The sequence below is a fragment of the Pelecanus crispus genome, chromosome 3, assembly GCF_030463565.1.
Source record: "Pelecanus crispus isolate bPelCri1 chromosome 3, bPelCri1.pri, whole genome shotgun sequence".
In the NCBI taxonomy this organism is placed as follows: Eukaryota; Metazoa; Chordata; class Aves; order Pelecaniformes; family Pelecanidae; genus Pelecanus; species Pelecanus crispus.
Window position 1 is genome coordinate 90443879 of NC_134645.1, and position 16226 is coordinate 90460104.

Consider the following 16226-nt stretch of genomic DNA (forward strand, 5'->3'; position numbering starts at 1 on the left):
CTTCCATTAGATTTAGTTTGTTAGATTTTTGACTAGAACTTTTTCTTTTCCCTCCAAGGCATCCTCATAGATGCAATGAGAAAGGGTTACTGGATTGTTCTAGATGAACTGAATTTGGCTCCCACTGATGTTCTGGAGGCTCTCAACCGTTTGTTGGATGATAACAGGGAGCTGTTCGTTACTGAGACTCAGGAAGTTGTCAAAGCTCACTCTCGCTTCATGCTGTTTGCTACACAGAATCCTCCAGGACTCTATGGTGGCAGAAAGGTCTGTATGATCTCTTCCTTTGAGTAGCTACGACTCTAGGGAATTAATTTCTCTTGTATATAGAAGTGTGATTTGAAAAGTTCCTGATGCGTAACACAGAATTAACATGAAACTCTCAAGAGGTGGAGAGTTGAGGTGGCTGTGGACTAACTTCTGGTACAGCTGGGTTCTGTTTAGGTTGGTTGGTTGTTTTGCAGATAATAAATTTCTAAATCATTTTCAGTAGTTGAGATTTTAAGTGCTTTACTGAACTGGAGTTCATGTGTTATATTTGACTCAGCATTTCTTGTGCAAGAGCACTGGAGAAGAGACTTGACATAGGCTACTGGTGTCCATTTTGTACCGGTTTTGGCTGGAATAGTTAATTTTCTTCATAGTGACTGGTATGGTGCTATGTTTTGGATCTGTGACCAAAACAGTGTTGATAAGCACTGCTCAGCAATGGCTAAAACATCGCTGTGTTATACAGCCTCAAGCCCTTTTCTGTTTCTCACGCTGCACCACCAGCAAGTAGGCTGGAGGTACACAAGAGGTTGGGAGGGGACACAGCTGGGGACAGCTGACCCCAGCTGATCAGATGGATATCCCATACCATATCATGTCATGCTTGGCAATAAAAACTGGGGGGACAGGGAGGAAGAGGGGGATGTTTGGTGTTTGTCTCCCGAAATAACCGTGGTGCATGATGAAGTCCTGATTTCCTGGGAATGGCTGAACACCCGCCTGGCTCATGGGAAGTGGTGAATGAATTCCTAATTTTGCTTTGCTTGTGCACGCACATTTTGCTTTACCTATGAAACGGTCTTTGTCTCAACCCACGAATCTTCTCACTTTTATCCTTCCGATTCTCTCCCCTATCCCATTGTAGGAGGAGTAAGCAAGTGGCTGTTTGGTGCTTAGCTGCCTACCGCAGTTAAAACACAACACGTTTTAAAGCTTTTGTCCTCATCTGGGCTGTCTCTTATGTTTTCTTGCAATGTTTATGAGTATGTGCTAATTTGTATGCTATGACACTATCCATATTTCCTTTGGATGTCTAAGGGAAGATATATAACATGAGGAATACCAAAGGAAAAAATTCAAGCAATAGTATGTTCTCATATTTTAGGTTTTGTCCAGAGCCTTCAGAAACCGTTTTGTGGAACTGCATTTTGATGAACTGCCAAGTGCTGAATTGGAAACCATCCTGCACAAGCGATGCAGTTTGCCGCCTTCTTATTGCAGCAAGCTTGTCAAAGTCATGTTAGACCTGCAAGTATGAGATTCTTTCTTGTTTTTGTAGAAGACATGCAAACATATTTCAGCACAAAGTAATAGAAATTCCTTTGTGGGGGAAATGTTGCTAACTGGCAGATATTTAAAAACCTAAACCATAATTGATGGAAGAGAACCCACCAAAGTACTTGGTTCAGTGGCCAAGATAGAAAATAGGGAAGGTGATGTCAGATTTGAGAGAAAGCTAGCAGCAAAAAAATCAATAACCAAAGCCCTTGGGATTTGATGTGTAGAATAATCCCTTGCCCTGGATCCAAAGTACAGTGTTGGATTTGTAGCTGCCTCCAGGTCATGCTAAATTTGGCATTATTTCGAAGCAATAATTTTGGATGTGTTCTGACACTCTGTGTTTAACAGGCATTTAACACTTAGTGTGTAGTTAAAACTATCTTGTATTTAAAAGCAATTGCAGCAGCAGAAACCAGAGCATGCTTCAAAGTGTTAGCATAGATTTTGCTGTAGAACCTAATCTTTTGCTTGGATCTTGTTTTATTCCAGGTACATATTTTCTTCTTAGTATTTTTATTTTTTATTATCTGTATTATTTTGCTCCTGGTACCTATCAAATACCTGCTTAAAGGTAATTCTAGTTTGGGAGTCGTGACTGTACTAGACTTCCTACCCCCATCCCCCCCATCCAGTTTGTTTGAAGAAATGTCACATCAGAGAGCTCTGATTAGCTTTGCTTTAAGTATTTGGACAGGTTCGTGAAAAAATGGCTCATGTTTTGTTCTTATGACAGTCTTACCGCAGAGGTTCAACGGTGTTTGCTGGGAAGCACGGGTTCATTACCCTGCGGGATCTGTTTCGTTGGGCTGAAAGGTACAGATTGGCAGAACAGCTGGAGAAGGAGTATGACTGGCTCCAGCACTTAGCAAATGATGGTAAGCCCTGCTACCTCAGGTTTTTAGAGTGCCTGTAGAATTACTTTCTAAGTCTAGTTCTTCAGTATAAGTTTTTGTTGCTGATTAACCAGGTAGTAATTGCTTTCTGTATTCCTCTGTTTTTATAGGTTTTATGCTTCTGGCAGGCAGAGTCAGGAAACAGGAGGAGGTGGATGTTATTCAGGGTGTCCTTGAAAAACACTTCAAGAAAAAAATATATCCTGAGTCTCTCTTCTCAGGGGAAAGCGTCAAAAAGCTACTGGGTGAGTTTCCTGGAAGGGACCACACTGGTAGTTCTCTAGATGTGACTGAAGCTGATGGATTGCTTTGTGTTGTGCAGCTAAATCCTCCACGCAGAAGTCAGTCATGGATGGAGATTTTAACCATATTGTCTGGACTCAAGGGATGAGGAGACTTGCCATTTTGGTGGGACGAGCCCTGGAGTTTGGTGAACCAGTACTGCTGGTGGGAGACACTGGGTAACCTTGCTTTTTACGATGCAGTTCTTTGTAGTGCTGCACCAGCCACTGAGTTGGACACAAAATGGTTGTGTGGGCTTCAGTGCTTCTTTGATCTGGGACATTTAATCCTCTGTCATGGCAGACTTGCAACTGCTGTTTTTCACAGTTCTCTCTTGAGGGGAAGCAATTGCATCTCTTTCAGCACAAGTCTTTAATGGGATTATCTGCATTATGTATAACTCCATAGAAATTATATAGAAAGTAGTAAAATTGAGGTGAGCTGACTTGTCCCCACCTTTCACAAGGTGCCCTGTAGAATCTTACTGTGTCTCACTGGAGAGGCTGCTTTTGGGGAATTCTGACGTTTTTCTGTTTGAGAGCACATTCACTTCACGTGTTTTAAAAGCGAGAATATAGCCTTGCTACTGCTTCTCCCCACCACCACTGCCTTGTATGCGGTAAAGGAGGTCATGGAAGGAGATGCTCTCTGCTCCTGTGCTGGTTATAAGTTTGGAGAGTAAACTTTTGTAGGAGAGAAGGGAAGAAAAACGCAAGAAAAGGGAGAAGTAAAATTATTTAGCTAATAAATGAGAACTCTAGGTACTCAGCAGTTTATTCCCTCGTACTTAGGCTTGGTCTGGACACATAGCATCTCCAGTTTAGTGAAATGTTAGGCTAGTTGAGTACCTGTAGGGGCAGGCTGAAATAAGTTGACTTTGAACCTGCAGAAATCCATCAATGCAGATACTGTTTTAAATTTAATTAAAGGCATCTTGTGCAAGTCAGCAACAGTTGTTGTGCCAAATATGGCTTCACTTTGCAAACATTTCTTTCAAGGAAAGGAGCAGAAGGAAATTTGCATGCTGGGCCTTTGCCTCATAGCTCTTCAATGAAAGTATGAATCCTGTCTCAAGTGAGCTGGTTTTTTTTTTTTTCTTCCCTTTCAATTAAATTACTTTGTTGCAGGTGTGGTAAAACTACCATTTGTCAGATCTTTGCAGCATTAACAAATCAGAAGCTATACTCAGTGAATTGCCACTTGCATATGGAGACTTCAGACTTCCTGGGAGGACTGCGACCAGTCAGACAGAGGTCGAAAGACCAGGTTTGTCTTGCATTAGTAGTAGTTTGGATAATGTGACCGTGGAAGCAAAAAGTAGCAATTATTAATTACTTCATTTTCCATTTCTTAGGAGGAATCTGATGGTTCTAGACTCTTTGAGTGGTGTGATGGACCTCTTGTTTTAGCAATGAAAGAGGAGGGGTTTTTTCTCCTTGATGAGATTTCTTTAGCGGATGATTCTGTACTAGAGCGACTTAACAGGTATGTCTTAAATGCATTAGCATTAAGTATCCTGAATGTGTCTATTCATTATACAAATGTGACAGGGTAAATCTAGCTTCTTTTAGGCACGTTTGTTTCTTGGCGTGGGTGAGCTGCTCTCTTAATCATGTAGTTCTTGAGGAAGGAATGAATGACCCAAATAACTCAAGCCTGTACATGTTTCAACTTCTGTGCCGGTTTGCTTTGTTTTTCTAATTGTCATCCATCTGACAGAGGTGCTAGTTTTAATCATAGTAATTCTTAGACAATTTTTGCTGTTTGAAATTCTAATTACAGCTAGGGGAAAGGATAGTAAGGTAAGACCAGATGAAACTGCCTTGTCTTGCCTAAGTCTTGATGTCTTAACTTACCTGGAAAAATAAAAGGTACTTGGATTGGAAAGCAGATATGTATATGCTTGCTTGACATGTGTCGGTACACTGATTATGTTGGGTTTGAATGCTTTGGTTAGTGTCATTACTTTCCATTTGGCTTTATAGAACTGTTACAGACTGATCTGCACTCAAATTGCTTTATTTGTTTCATGGACAAAAATAAGATGATGAAAGGATTTGCTTTATTCAATAGCGTATGTCCCTGGATAAACAAATTAAGAACATAACCCCTAGTTTAGTTGAAACAGTTTATACAGTATCTAAAGACAGTTTACAGCATGAGTCAAGTTGGAAAATAAATCTACAAGTAAAATCATAGAATTGTAGAATAACAGGTTGGAAGGACCTCAAGGATCCAACCTTTCTTGGCAAAAGCATGGTCTAGACAAGATGGCCCAGATCTTTAAAGTGTCCTATGTTGGGGAATCCACCACTTCCCTGGGGAGAGTACTCCAATGGCTGATTGTTCTCATTGTGAAAATTTTTCCTCTTGTGTTCAGTTGGCATCTCCCCAGGAGTAACTTGTACCCATTACCCCTTGTCTTTTCCGTGTGACTCCCTGTAAAAAGGGAGTCTCCATCTTCTTTGTAGCCACCCTTTAAATACTGGAACATGATGATAAGGTCTCTCCTAAGCCTTCATTTCTCAAGGCTGAACAAACTGAATTCTCTCAGCCTTTCCTCATATGGCAGGCTTCCCAGTCCTTTGATCATCTTTGTGGCCCTTCTCTGGACCCTCTCTAGGCTGTCCGCGTCTTTTTTTTGTATCACGGGGACCACAAGTGAGCACAGTATTCCAGGTGTGGCATGACAAGCGCTGAGTAGAGTGGGATAATGACTTTATCTCTGCTGGTGATGCCCTTGTTGATGCAACCCAGCATCCTGTTGGCTTTCTTTGCCACAGCAGCACACTGTTCACTCATATTGAGCTTGTTGTCCACCAGGACCCCAGGTCCCTTTCCACAGAGCTGCTCCCCAGCTGGGTAGATCCCAGCCTGTGCCACACTCCTGGATTATGTTTTTCCAGGTGCAAGAACTTACATCTGTCTTTGTTGAACTTCATAAGGTTCTTGTTAGCCCACTCTTCCAGCCTATGCAGGTTTTCCTGCAGGGTGGCTCTCCCTTCCAAAGTGTCCGCTTCCCCACTCAGTATCATTAGCAAACTTCATCAGGGTACACTTGATCCCATCATCCAGATCACTTATGAAGATATTAAACAGCGTTGGGCCCAATATCGATCCCTGGGGAACTCCACTTGTGACAGGTTGCCAGTTTGAAAAGGAGATATTTACCACCACCATGGGTGTGGCCTGTAGCCAGTTCCCCACCTGCTGCACAGGCCACTTGTCTAGACTGTAATGCATCAGTTTCTCTAGGAGGAGGCTGTGGGAAATGGTATCGAAAGCCTTGGAGAAATTCAGGTAGGCAACATCCACTGCTCACCCCACGTCAACCAAACAGGTTACTTTGGCGTAGAAGGTGATCAGGTTTGTCAAGCATGATTTGCCCTTAGTGAATCTGTGCTGGCTTTTCCCAATCACATGCTTCATTTAACTTGTGATAGCCCCCAGGAGGATTTGCTCCATAACTTTCCCAGGGACTGAAGTAAGACTGATGGGCCTGTAATTTCCTAGCCCTTGTTTAAGCCCTTCTTATAGATGGCGGTGACATTAGCCTTCTTCCAGTCTTCTGGGACATCCCCCGATCTCCACGACTCTCAAAGAGAGCGGCCTTGCAACGATGTGAGCCAGCTCTCTTAACACGCTCGGGTGGATAATGTCAGGGCCCATCGATTTGTAGGGGTCAAGCTCCTGTAATAGTTCGCATACCAACTCTTCCTTCACTGACAGTGGGTCTGTGTTTGCATCAACCTGGATTTTTGTTCCCAAGGCCTGGGGCCCAACAGTGCTGGTAAAGACAAAGCTGAAGAAAGTGTTGAGGACTTCTGCCTTCTCAGCATTGTTGGTGACTAATTTGCCTCTCCTGCTTAACAGTGTGCCAATATTTTCCTTCTGTTTCTGCTTGTTGTTTACGTACCTGAAGAACTCTCTCTTGTAGTTTTTGACATCTCTGGCCAATTTCAATTGGAGCTGAGCTTTTGCTTTTCTAACTGCATCTTTGCAAGCCCTGGCCATGTCCTTGTAGTTCTCAGTGGGTTTTTGTCTGCTTTTCCATCTCTGGTACGCTTTTCTTTTGGTTTTGAGCAGACTCAGAAGCTCACAGTTAAGCCAAGGGGGGTCTCTTGCTCTGCTTACTTCCCTTACCTTTAAAGGGGATGAACTGTTTTTGTGCTTCCAGGGCAGCATTTGTCCCGGTTTCAGCTGGGATAGAGTTAATTTTCTTCCTAGTAGCTGGCATAGTGCTGTATTTTGGATTTAGTAGGAGAAGAATGTTGATAACACACTGATGGTTTAGTTGTTGCTAAGTACTGCTTATGCTAGTCAAGGACTTTTCAGCTTCCCATGCTCTGCCAGGTGTACAAGAAACTGGGAGGGGGCACAGCCAGAAGAGTTGATCCAAACTGACCAAGGGGCTATTCCATACCATATGACGTCATGCTCAGTATATAAACTGGCAGGAGTTGGCTTGGGGGCAGTGATAGCTGCTCGGGAACTGTCTGGGTATCGGTTGGCGGGTGGTGAGCAATTGCATTGTGCATCACTTGCTTTGTATATTATTATTATTACTATTAGAATCATAGAATGCTTTGGGTTGGAAGGGACCTTTAGATATCATCTAGCCCAACCCCCCCTGCAGTGAGCAGGGACAGCTTTAACTACATCAGGTTGCTCAGAGCCCCGTCCAACCTGACCTTGAATGTTGCCAGAGATGGGGCCTCCACTACCTCTCTGGGCAACCCGTTCCAGTGCCTCACCACACTCATTGTAAAAAATTTCTTCTTATATCCAGTCTAAATCTACCCTCTTTTAGTTTAAAACCATTAATCTTTGTCCTGTCACAACAGGCCTTGCTAAAAAGATTGTCTCCATCTTTCCTATAGGCCCCCTTTAAGTACTGAAAGTCCGCAATAAGGTCTCCCCGCAGCCTTCTCTTCTCCAGGCTGAACAACCCCAACTCTCTCAGCCTGGCCTCATAGGAGAGGTGCTCCAGCCCTCGGATCATTTTTGTGGCCTTCCTCTGGACCTGCTCTAACAGGTCCATGTCCTTCTTGTGCTGAGGGCTCCAGAGCTGGACGCAGTACTCCAGGTGAGGTCTCCCCAGAGCAGAGCAGAGGGGCAGAATCACCTCCCTCGACCTGCTGGCCACGCTTCTTTTGATGCAGCCCAGGATACAGTTGGCTTTCTGGGCTGCGAGTGCACATTGCTGGCTCATGTCCAGCTTTTCATCCACCAGTACCCCCAAGACCTTCTCCGCAGGGCTGCTCTCAATCCCTTTATCCCCCAACCTGTACTGATACCGGGGGTTGCCCTGTCCCAGGTGCAGGACCTTGCACTTGGCCTTGCTGAACCTCATGAGGTTCACACAGGCCCACCTCTCCAGCTTGTCCAGGTCCTTTTGGATGACATCTCATCCTTCTGGCATGTCAACCTCACCACTCAGCTTGGTGTCATCTGCAAACTTGCTGAGTGTGCACAATCCCACTGTCTGTCATTGATTAAGATATTAACTGGTCCCGGTACAGACCCCTGAGGGACTCCACTTGTCACCGGTCTCCATGTGGACATTGAGCCGTTGACCGCTACCCTCTGGATGTGACCATCCAACCAATTCCTTATCCACCGAACAGTCCATCCATCAAATCCGTATCTCCCCAATTTAGAGAGAAGGATGTTGTGTGTCGAAGGCTTTACAGAAGTCCAGATAGATGATTGTTTATTATATTGTTATTATTATCATTACTATTTTACTTTATTTCAATTATTAAACTGTTCTTTTCTCAACCCAGGAGTGTTTCTCACTCTTACTCTTCCGATTCTCTCCCCTATCCCACTGGGGCAGGGGGAGTGAGCGAGCAGCTGCCTGGTGCTTAGTTGCTGGCTAGGGTTAAACTACAACAACATTCTTGAAAAACTCCCAGCAGCACTTACTAGCTCCTTTATCCTCCATGGAAGCTTCCCGCAGAATCCCTACCAGTTGAGCTTTGAGTGAGTTGAAGTTTGCTCTTCTAAAATCTAAAACCTTTGTATTAGTACTAACCTTCAGCATGCTCAGCAGGATCCCAAACTCCACAATATTGTGATCACTGCAGCCAAGGCTATCACTAACTGAGATATCACAAAGCAGGTTTTCTTGGTTTGTGAGTAGCAAGTCCAGCAGTGCCTCATTCCTGGTTGGCACATCTAACATTTTTATGAGGAAACAGTCTTCTATGCATTCCACGACTTGATGGGTGACATGAGAGCTGCTGTATTGTTCTTCCAACAAATGTCTGGGTAGTTGAAGTCACACGTAAGAACCAGGTTCTGTTGACCTGAAGCTTGCTTAAGTGACCCAAATACTGCTTCGTTGGCCTTCTCGTCTTGGTTTGGAGGTTAGTAGCAGATGCCTACTGTCTCCCCTTTGGAGATGACCCCTCTGATCTTGACCCAGAGGCATTCGGTAAGGCTTCCACAATCATTGTAGTTGACTTCTATGCATTCAAGGTTCTCCTTGACATAGAGTGAAACTACTCCTCCTCTTCTTCCTTGCACGTCTTTATGAAACAACCTATAGCCATCCATCATGATCCTGCAGTCATGTGAGTTGTCCCACCATGCTTCAGTTATTCCTATGATATCATAACTTTCAAATCTTGTTTACCATCTGCAATATTAGTATTTTCAGCCTGCCAGTGAGCTCTTGAAAATGATGCATCTTACCAAATACCAGAAACAAAATCTAGTTATTTCCCTCTCTCTGCATGTGTAAAAAATCATAAAATACAAAGTTAATTTCATTATTTGCTTGCAGCAGTATCCCTCACTTTAGTCATTCCATTTAGAGCACAAGTCTGCTGAGGAGTGGCTGAGGGAACTGGGGTTGTTTAGCCTGGAGAAGAGGAGGCTGAGGGGAGACATTATCACTCTCTCCAACTACCTGAAAGGAGATTGTAGTGAGGTGGGTGTTGGGCTCTTCTCCCAAGTAACAAGCAATAGCACAAGAGGCAAAGGCCTCAAGTTGCTCCAGGGGATGTTTAGATTGGATATTAGGAAAAATTTCTTCACTGAAAGGGTTGTCAAGCATTGGGAGAGGCTGCCCAGGGAAGTGTTTGAGTCCCCATCCCTGGAGGTATTTAAAGACGTGTAGATGTGGTGCTTAGGGACATAGTTTAGTGGTGGACTTGACAGTGTTACGTTAATGGTTGGACTTGATGGTCTTAAAGCTCTTTTCCAACCTAAACGATTCTGTGATTACCTGTTACATTGAGGTGATTAGCAGCTATTTTTTCCACGATACCCAAACCCTCTCTGTTACAAGCTGGGTTTTTTTTTATTGTATTGGTGCAGCTGTCATTCTTTCGTAAAATTCAGTTAACCTCTTTGCTTTGACAGTGATACTAAGCAGTGTCTTTCTAAAAGGGTCGCAGCTCAAACTTTTACAGCTTTTAGTGTACACTGAAGTACAGCTAATAAAATAAACAAAAATCCCTCAAAAACCCAAAAACCTACTAGAATGCATCTCAGATGTATAGTCTGTCAGTTTGAAGGCTGGTTCATTGTGCAGATTTCTTTATCTAGCTCCCATGAATATAAATTTTGTTATTGCTTTTGTAAGAAGAGCTGTGAGACGTATACTTTTATTAGACAAGTCTTTTGACAGATCATTTGAACTGAACCTTATCAACAAGGTTTGGGTAGAGTTTCCTTCTGCAGAAAATCAGAAGTGTTCTCAATTAGGGAAGATGAACAGATTTTATTTTTTAATACAAATTGTGGGGCAATGAAAGTTTAATCAGACCAATTAATGTGATTTTCATTTTAAGTGACCTTTTGAAATGTGAAATGAAACTTAAATGAAGTGACTTTTTTTTTTTACCTTCTCTTTAGTGTTCTTGAAGCTGAAAAGACATTAGTACTTGCAGAAAAAGGTGGTCAAGATGATGAGGATAATGAGGTAGAACTATTAGTTGCAGGAAAGAAATTTCGTATCCTTGCAACCATGAACCCAGGAGGTGACTTTGGGAAAAAGGAGGTAAATGTCAAAGCAACTGCAAGTCCAACATGCATCTTCTGGTCTTGTTAGCTCGTAATGTGATTGGAAGTCCAATGCAAAAATGCATCATGCCAGTTCTGGCATCCAGTGCTTCCTAGTAGGCATCTGCTTCATTGCTCTAAAGGAGGATTTTGTTTTCCTCCTGTTTTCCATCACTTGTGTGCTATTATTTTGACAATATAGGTCAATACTCGGCAGAATGTCAAAGAAAACTTCAGGCCTCTAAATACTCTAGGTAGGCTTGGTATGTAGAATACTTCAAGTACAGGAAATGTGGCTTGTGAAGCAAGTAAATCCAGCTCTAACATGAGTGTGGAGTAGTGTGAAGTCACGTAATAGATTGTTCTCCCTAACATTGTTCAGAAAGTTAAAGGTCATGTTGTCGTTCTCAGTGAATTTGAACATCCCAAAAGACCATTCTCATTAAATTAAAAAAAAATCTGTTTCTGATGTTTGGCTTTAAGTAATTTAAGACAGGTTTAAAAACAAACAAAAATAAACAAACAAAAACCCCAAACCAAACAACTTTTAAGCAGTGTTGGGAGCTAGGACTGAAAAAAAAGAGCTATAAGCTCTTTTACCCAAAAGAAGATGGGTACTCCATTTAAAGAGGTTTCTACAGTACAGAACAACTCATTGTAAAGCCATGTGTTTAAAGGGGATTTACTTCTGCATTGCATTAGTGCTAATGATTTTTGCTTGACTAATTCAGGCAGAGGAAGAGAGGAATTACAGAAACGATTGGTAGTTTGCTGCTGTAAGCAAAGGGAGATTACATAGCCAGTTTGATACATGATGTCCTAGAATGAAATGGAGCTTTGGTGGTTGCAAACCAGTTCAATTTATTCCCATATTCTTTTGAACTTTCTCATCTATCAGCCATTTCCTGCATTGATGCCACTACTAGAAATGTTAAAATCCACATTCTCTCAAAGATTTTGTTACGAAGTGGCCCTGTCAAAATTAGAAGGAAAGGTCTGTTTGGTCACTTTATTTAGTGTTTGCAAGTACTGTGGCTACAAGGCTATTGGTTAACTGCAACCTTAAGTAATATGTTGTAATGGAAATTGAATTGCTATGTCATTCTGCTTTTTTGCAGCTTTCTCCTGCATTGCGCAACAGGTTTACAGAAATATGGTGTCCACAAAGCAATGGCCGTGATGATTTGATACAGATTGTAAAACACAATCTTCATCCAGGATTGTCTCTGGGTGGAATAAACCATCACAGTGGGTATTTCTCTGTGTATTAGTATTCAAACATTCTGAAGAAAACAATTAGTTTGGAGGCTGGTACACTTTCCTCAGAATTTACACCACTGTGTCCATTTTTCTTGCAAGTGTATCTCTTCTGAGGACAGTTATGAAATATGTTGGACTTTGTTCTTCCCTCTTTGTGTATGGCTAGCCAGAAGTAATATCAAGGCTGTATTTACTTCACCATCCAGGTAGCTGAATTATCCCCAGCCCTTCAGTGCCCAGTCTTAGTTTCAGTATCAGGCATTGTAAGGATTGGCACTTCTTTTTCTGCCAGCAGCTTCACTGTTAGTATTAGTCACTTGATTCTGTCTTGTTACTTGAATTTAAAAGGATCTGTAATGACAGCACAGGCATGGGCTTACTCTTCATCAGTAATGACAGCACAGGCATGGGCTTACTCTTCAGTTACCCTGCTGGTTAGGACATGAAGTACCCATGCACGTTGCTCATGCATTACAGCTGTACCTACTTTAGTGATACTTACTGTACAACAATGTAGTAGATGTGACTAATAAAATTATTTGATAATTGCATCGATTTTTTTTTTTTTTTTTTTTTTTACTCTCTTTTCAGGTGCAGACATGGCAGAGCTCATGATGGACTTTGTTGAATGGCTGACTAATCAAGAGTTTGGTCGCCAGTGTATTCTCAGTGTGCGAGATGTCTTGTCATGGGTTAATTTTATGAATGTCATGGTAGAGGATGAAAAGTCGAATTCTGCCAAGGAATATAGCCTTCTTTACGTTTCTCCAATGATGTCTTTTATCCATGCTGCATGTTTGGTATACATTGATGGAATAGGATCAGGTAAGTCTTCAGTGCTCATTGGTAGCAGAAAATATGAGGTATTAATAATATTTGTATTAATATTTTTCAGTAGAATACAAACAAAATGCTTTGGGGTGGCACAGAACTCTTCTGGTGTTGTCCCACATAGGGCTTGTTTACCCGGTGTGCAATAAGCCAATCTTCACACACTGAGACCAAACATTGTTTTATTCTCACAGTTGCGCAGTTTGGGTGCTAGGTGGTAATTCCACAAAGCTAGCACACCTACCAAAGTTTTCTCTACCTTTTATATGTTACAATTAACACACCACACCTATCCACTACATAATCATTAAATTAGCTAAGCATACTTTTATCTTACTGGTTCATATCTTCTTTGCTTAAATTTAAAGGTACAATATGATTTTACCTTACTACGCATGCTCAAGGAGAGTGGGGGGTGGTAGTCTCTCTAGTTTTTAATTGAGTTGATGGTCACAGTCTCCCCCTGCCAAAATTACCTTTCCCCTACTTTCCTTCTTGGCAGATCCTTAGTAACTCTTTATGGTTTAGTAGTCAAGACAATAATGCATCACCTTGTGTCCTGTTCCTGGACAATTTGTCATTAGCAATCTATTAACCAAACAAAAGCATAGTTAGGGTAGGGTTTTACAATGGACATTCTATAGCAGCATCAGCTTTGGATAACACTGGGGGAAGTTTTCACTTCCATTTAACAATATCCTGTAATTGACATGCCTTTTTTGTGTGTCAGTAGCAAGTTCAAATAATACAGCAAGCTTAAGTAAATTAGGGATAGTAATAATAATATTACAAAGGCTAGCACACAAATTAAGAAAGCCTATGTTTTTTATTGAGTCTTCTGAGATGATATGGTACTGAATTACATGACCACATATTGTTCTCTCTCTCCCACCCCACATGTCAGCATCTGTGCATGCTAGCCTGTATCATCTGTATAGTTCAGAATGCATCTTTGCATGTTTGTCCACTGGCTCAGCTGATAAATAGGAGATATGGGAGTGGGGAAAAAGTGAAAAGCCACAAGAAATGCAGGGGAAGAAGGCCTGGCAGTACTATGGCAAGGGATCAGGATGATAGTGATGGTAGAAGAAAGGGGTTTGGGAATAAGGTGTCCTTAATTCTGTTGCTTGCAGAACAGTTTGTCCATGCTAAATGGTACTGGAAGCACTGGCAAGCAAAAACACTAACATGAAATATAAACCTGAAACAGAATACTGCACAACAATAGCATCTGTGAAGGAATTGAGTTTCTTGGTCACAAGATGAACATGCCTAGTTATGTTTGTGAAGCACGCTTAACTTTTCTAATTACAGGTACAACATCCTGCTCAGCTGATACGGCTTTATTAGCTCGTGAGAAATGCCTGACATTCTTATGTGAGAAAATGAGTCCATTCCTTGAGCTGACTGATTATCAGAAGAATGAACTAAAGATTTATGACAGAACAAAGGAGAAGGAGTTTGTGTGGCTGGACAACTTTATGGGAATCCACCCCTTTTTTATTCCAAGAGGCAAGAGACTTTGTGGGAGTGGATGGGCATTTATTCTGTGGCTTTTATTCCCAATTCTGTTCTGTTATTCACTAAATCTAAGTAGGATACCTGAACCATTACAGAACAATATGGTTTGTTCTCAAGCTTTAGAAAAATGCCTTTTCTGCCTCCAAGTGTGTTGATTGCAACTCTATCACATTTATTAAGAAGATAAATCTGTTAATTGCTCTCTTTGAGTTTTTAAAATTACTGGTTAATGGCCTAATTTTAGTATACTTATTTGGTGTAACAAAGCTTGTTTGAGTTGTAATTTTCTGTCACTTTGCATGGTCAGAATGTCTGCTAACTTCCACTAACTAAAGCTACAGCTCATCCTGGCCCTTGTGTAAAGCATGGGAAGCAGGGGTCCTGGGTACAGTGCTAAACAGAATGAAGACTAATGCCCTGCCTTGCTCTAGCCTCTCAAAGATGTGCTGCAATTCTTGCAGAAGTATTTAGTCCCTGCATTTCAGTTCCTCATGTGACAAATTAATGCAAACAGGACTACCAAAATACTGCTTTCTACCCTTAAAGTACAGTGACGGGACTAAAAAGTGATGACTCTGAGCTTTCTAGTTCAGCTGGTTAGTTTTTAATACATGGAACTGTGTGTTCCTAAAGCTATATTAATCATTCATCTTTAAACATTTTGACATTCATGGATTGTGTTAGTCATGCATAAAATTGTACAAGGTAATGCTTTTTTGTAAATTGCTTAGTTTCCCTCTGCTAATTAGATCACAAAAGGAAGGATCTCCTTCATACTAAACAGGTATCAAGATGTGTAAGATAAATTGGTGATTAATATCTTGTATACCTGAGCAATACTGTATTACAGAATTTGGGGAGTGATGTCCTAGTGAACTATACTGGCTGGAATTTGGCAGACAGAGCTCTGTACTCTTTCCTCGCTGTATGTCATAATAACAGTAAAGAAAATATGTGCCTAGCAGTGCAATTTAATTAAAGCACTCTTCCTTCACAGAACTGGCAGTGTATGGAACAGATTAACATGTTGTTCTATAACATGACCAAATTATATCCTTCAGTGCCAAATCTTCAAAAGCTGCTTTTGAGTTTTAGATCCACATGTCAGAAGCAAGGACAGATTTATGATTTTTCAGTGATGGGTCATGAACCAGGATGTGTCAAAGTTTCATGGCAAATTACATCATATATTCATGTGCTTTTTGCAAAATTCAACATAAATATGCAGAGATGGGCTGAGACACAGCTGTGGGTCAAACGGAAAGTATATGTGCCTGATCTCTGAGAATCAGAGAGCTTGATTTCCATTGCTTGCTGTAATGAGATCAGCAATTAACAGAATGATCATGTTCAGAAGCAGTCAGCAACTCCAGCATAAACGTTTTGGTTTAATTGTTTTCCGGTTTGCCTTTCCTTTGTTTTAGGCCCTGTTCTCCAGAGGAACAGCATTACAGATTATGCTCTAAATGCCGGGACTACAGCAGTGAATGCACAAAGACTGTTAAGAGCCCTACAGCTTAACAAACCTATTTTGTTGGAGGGGTCACCAGGAGTGGGCAAGACCAGTCTAGTTGCTGCCCTAGCAAAAGCCTCGGGAAACTGTCTTGTTCGAATCAACCTTTCTGAGCAAACGGTAGCATAAAATATTATCTTTGTAACTTAGTGTTTATGGCGGGTGGGGGGAGGTTTTGTTTAACTTAAAAAACGTAGTTCTTTTAACTTTCGCACAGAGTCTGAAATGTCAATTTTTCCTTTTTGGTCTCAAGATAAAAACAAACGGGAAGGGGGAACCAGAAAGAGCAGTGATTTTCTGTGAGCGATGCCAATTCCCAGATTTTTCTGTTCTTTTCAAGTGAAGACGTGTATCTTTGTCTA

General features: G+C 41.6%; 1 protein-coding gene across 4 annotated transcripts in view; it reads left to right on the top strand.

The window, feature by feature from the left end:
* MDN1 (midasin AAA ATPase 1) overlaps positions 1–16226 on the top strand; it is a 109904-nt gene that overhangs the window by 32803 nt on the left and 60875 nt on the right. For all 4 annotated transcript variants that reach the window (XM_075706638.1, XM_075706639.1, XM_075706640.1 and 1 more), the window contains 12 exons: positions 59–267; positions 1376–1522; positions 2285–2426; positions 2555–2689; positions 2767–2905; positions 3854–3992; positions 4081–4211; positions 10593–10737; positions 11858–11987; positions 12591–12824; positions 14145–14342; positions 15776–15984. In XM_075706638.1, the coding sequence (XP_075562753.1) occupies positions 59–267; positions 1376–1522; positions 2285–2426; positions 2555–2689; positions 2767–2905; positions 3854–3992; positions 4081–4211; positions 10593–10737; positions 11858–11987; positions 12591–12824; positions 14145–14342; positions 15776–15984 (1958 nt within the window). The remainder of the gene's footprint in view (positions 1–58; positions 268–1375; positions 1523–2284; positions 2427–2554; positions 2690–2766; positions 2906–3853; positions 3993–4080; positions 4212–10592; positions 10738–11857; positions 11988–12590; positions 12825–14144; positions 14343–15775; positions 15985–16226) is intronic.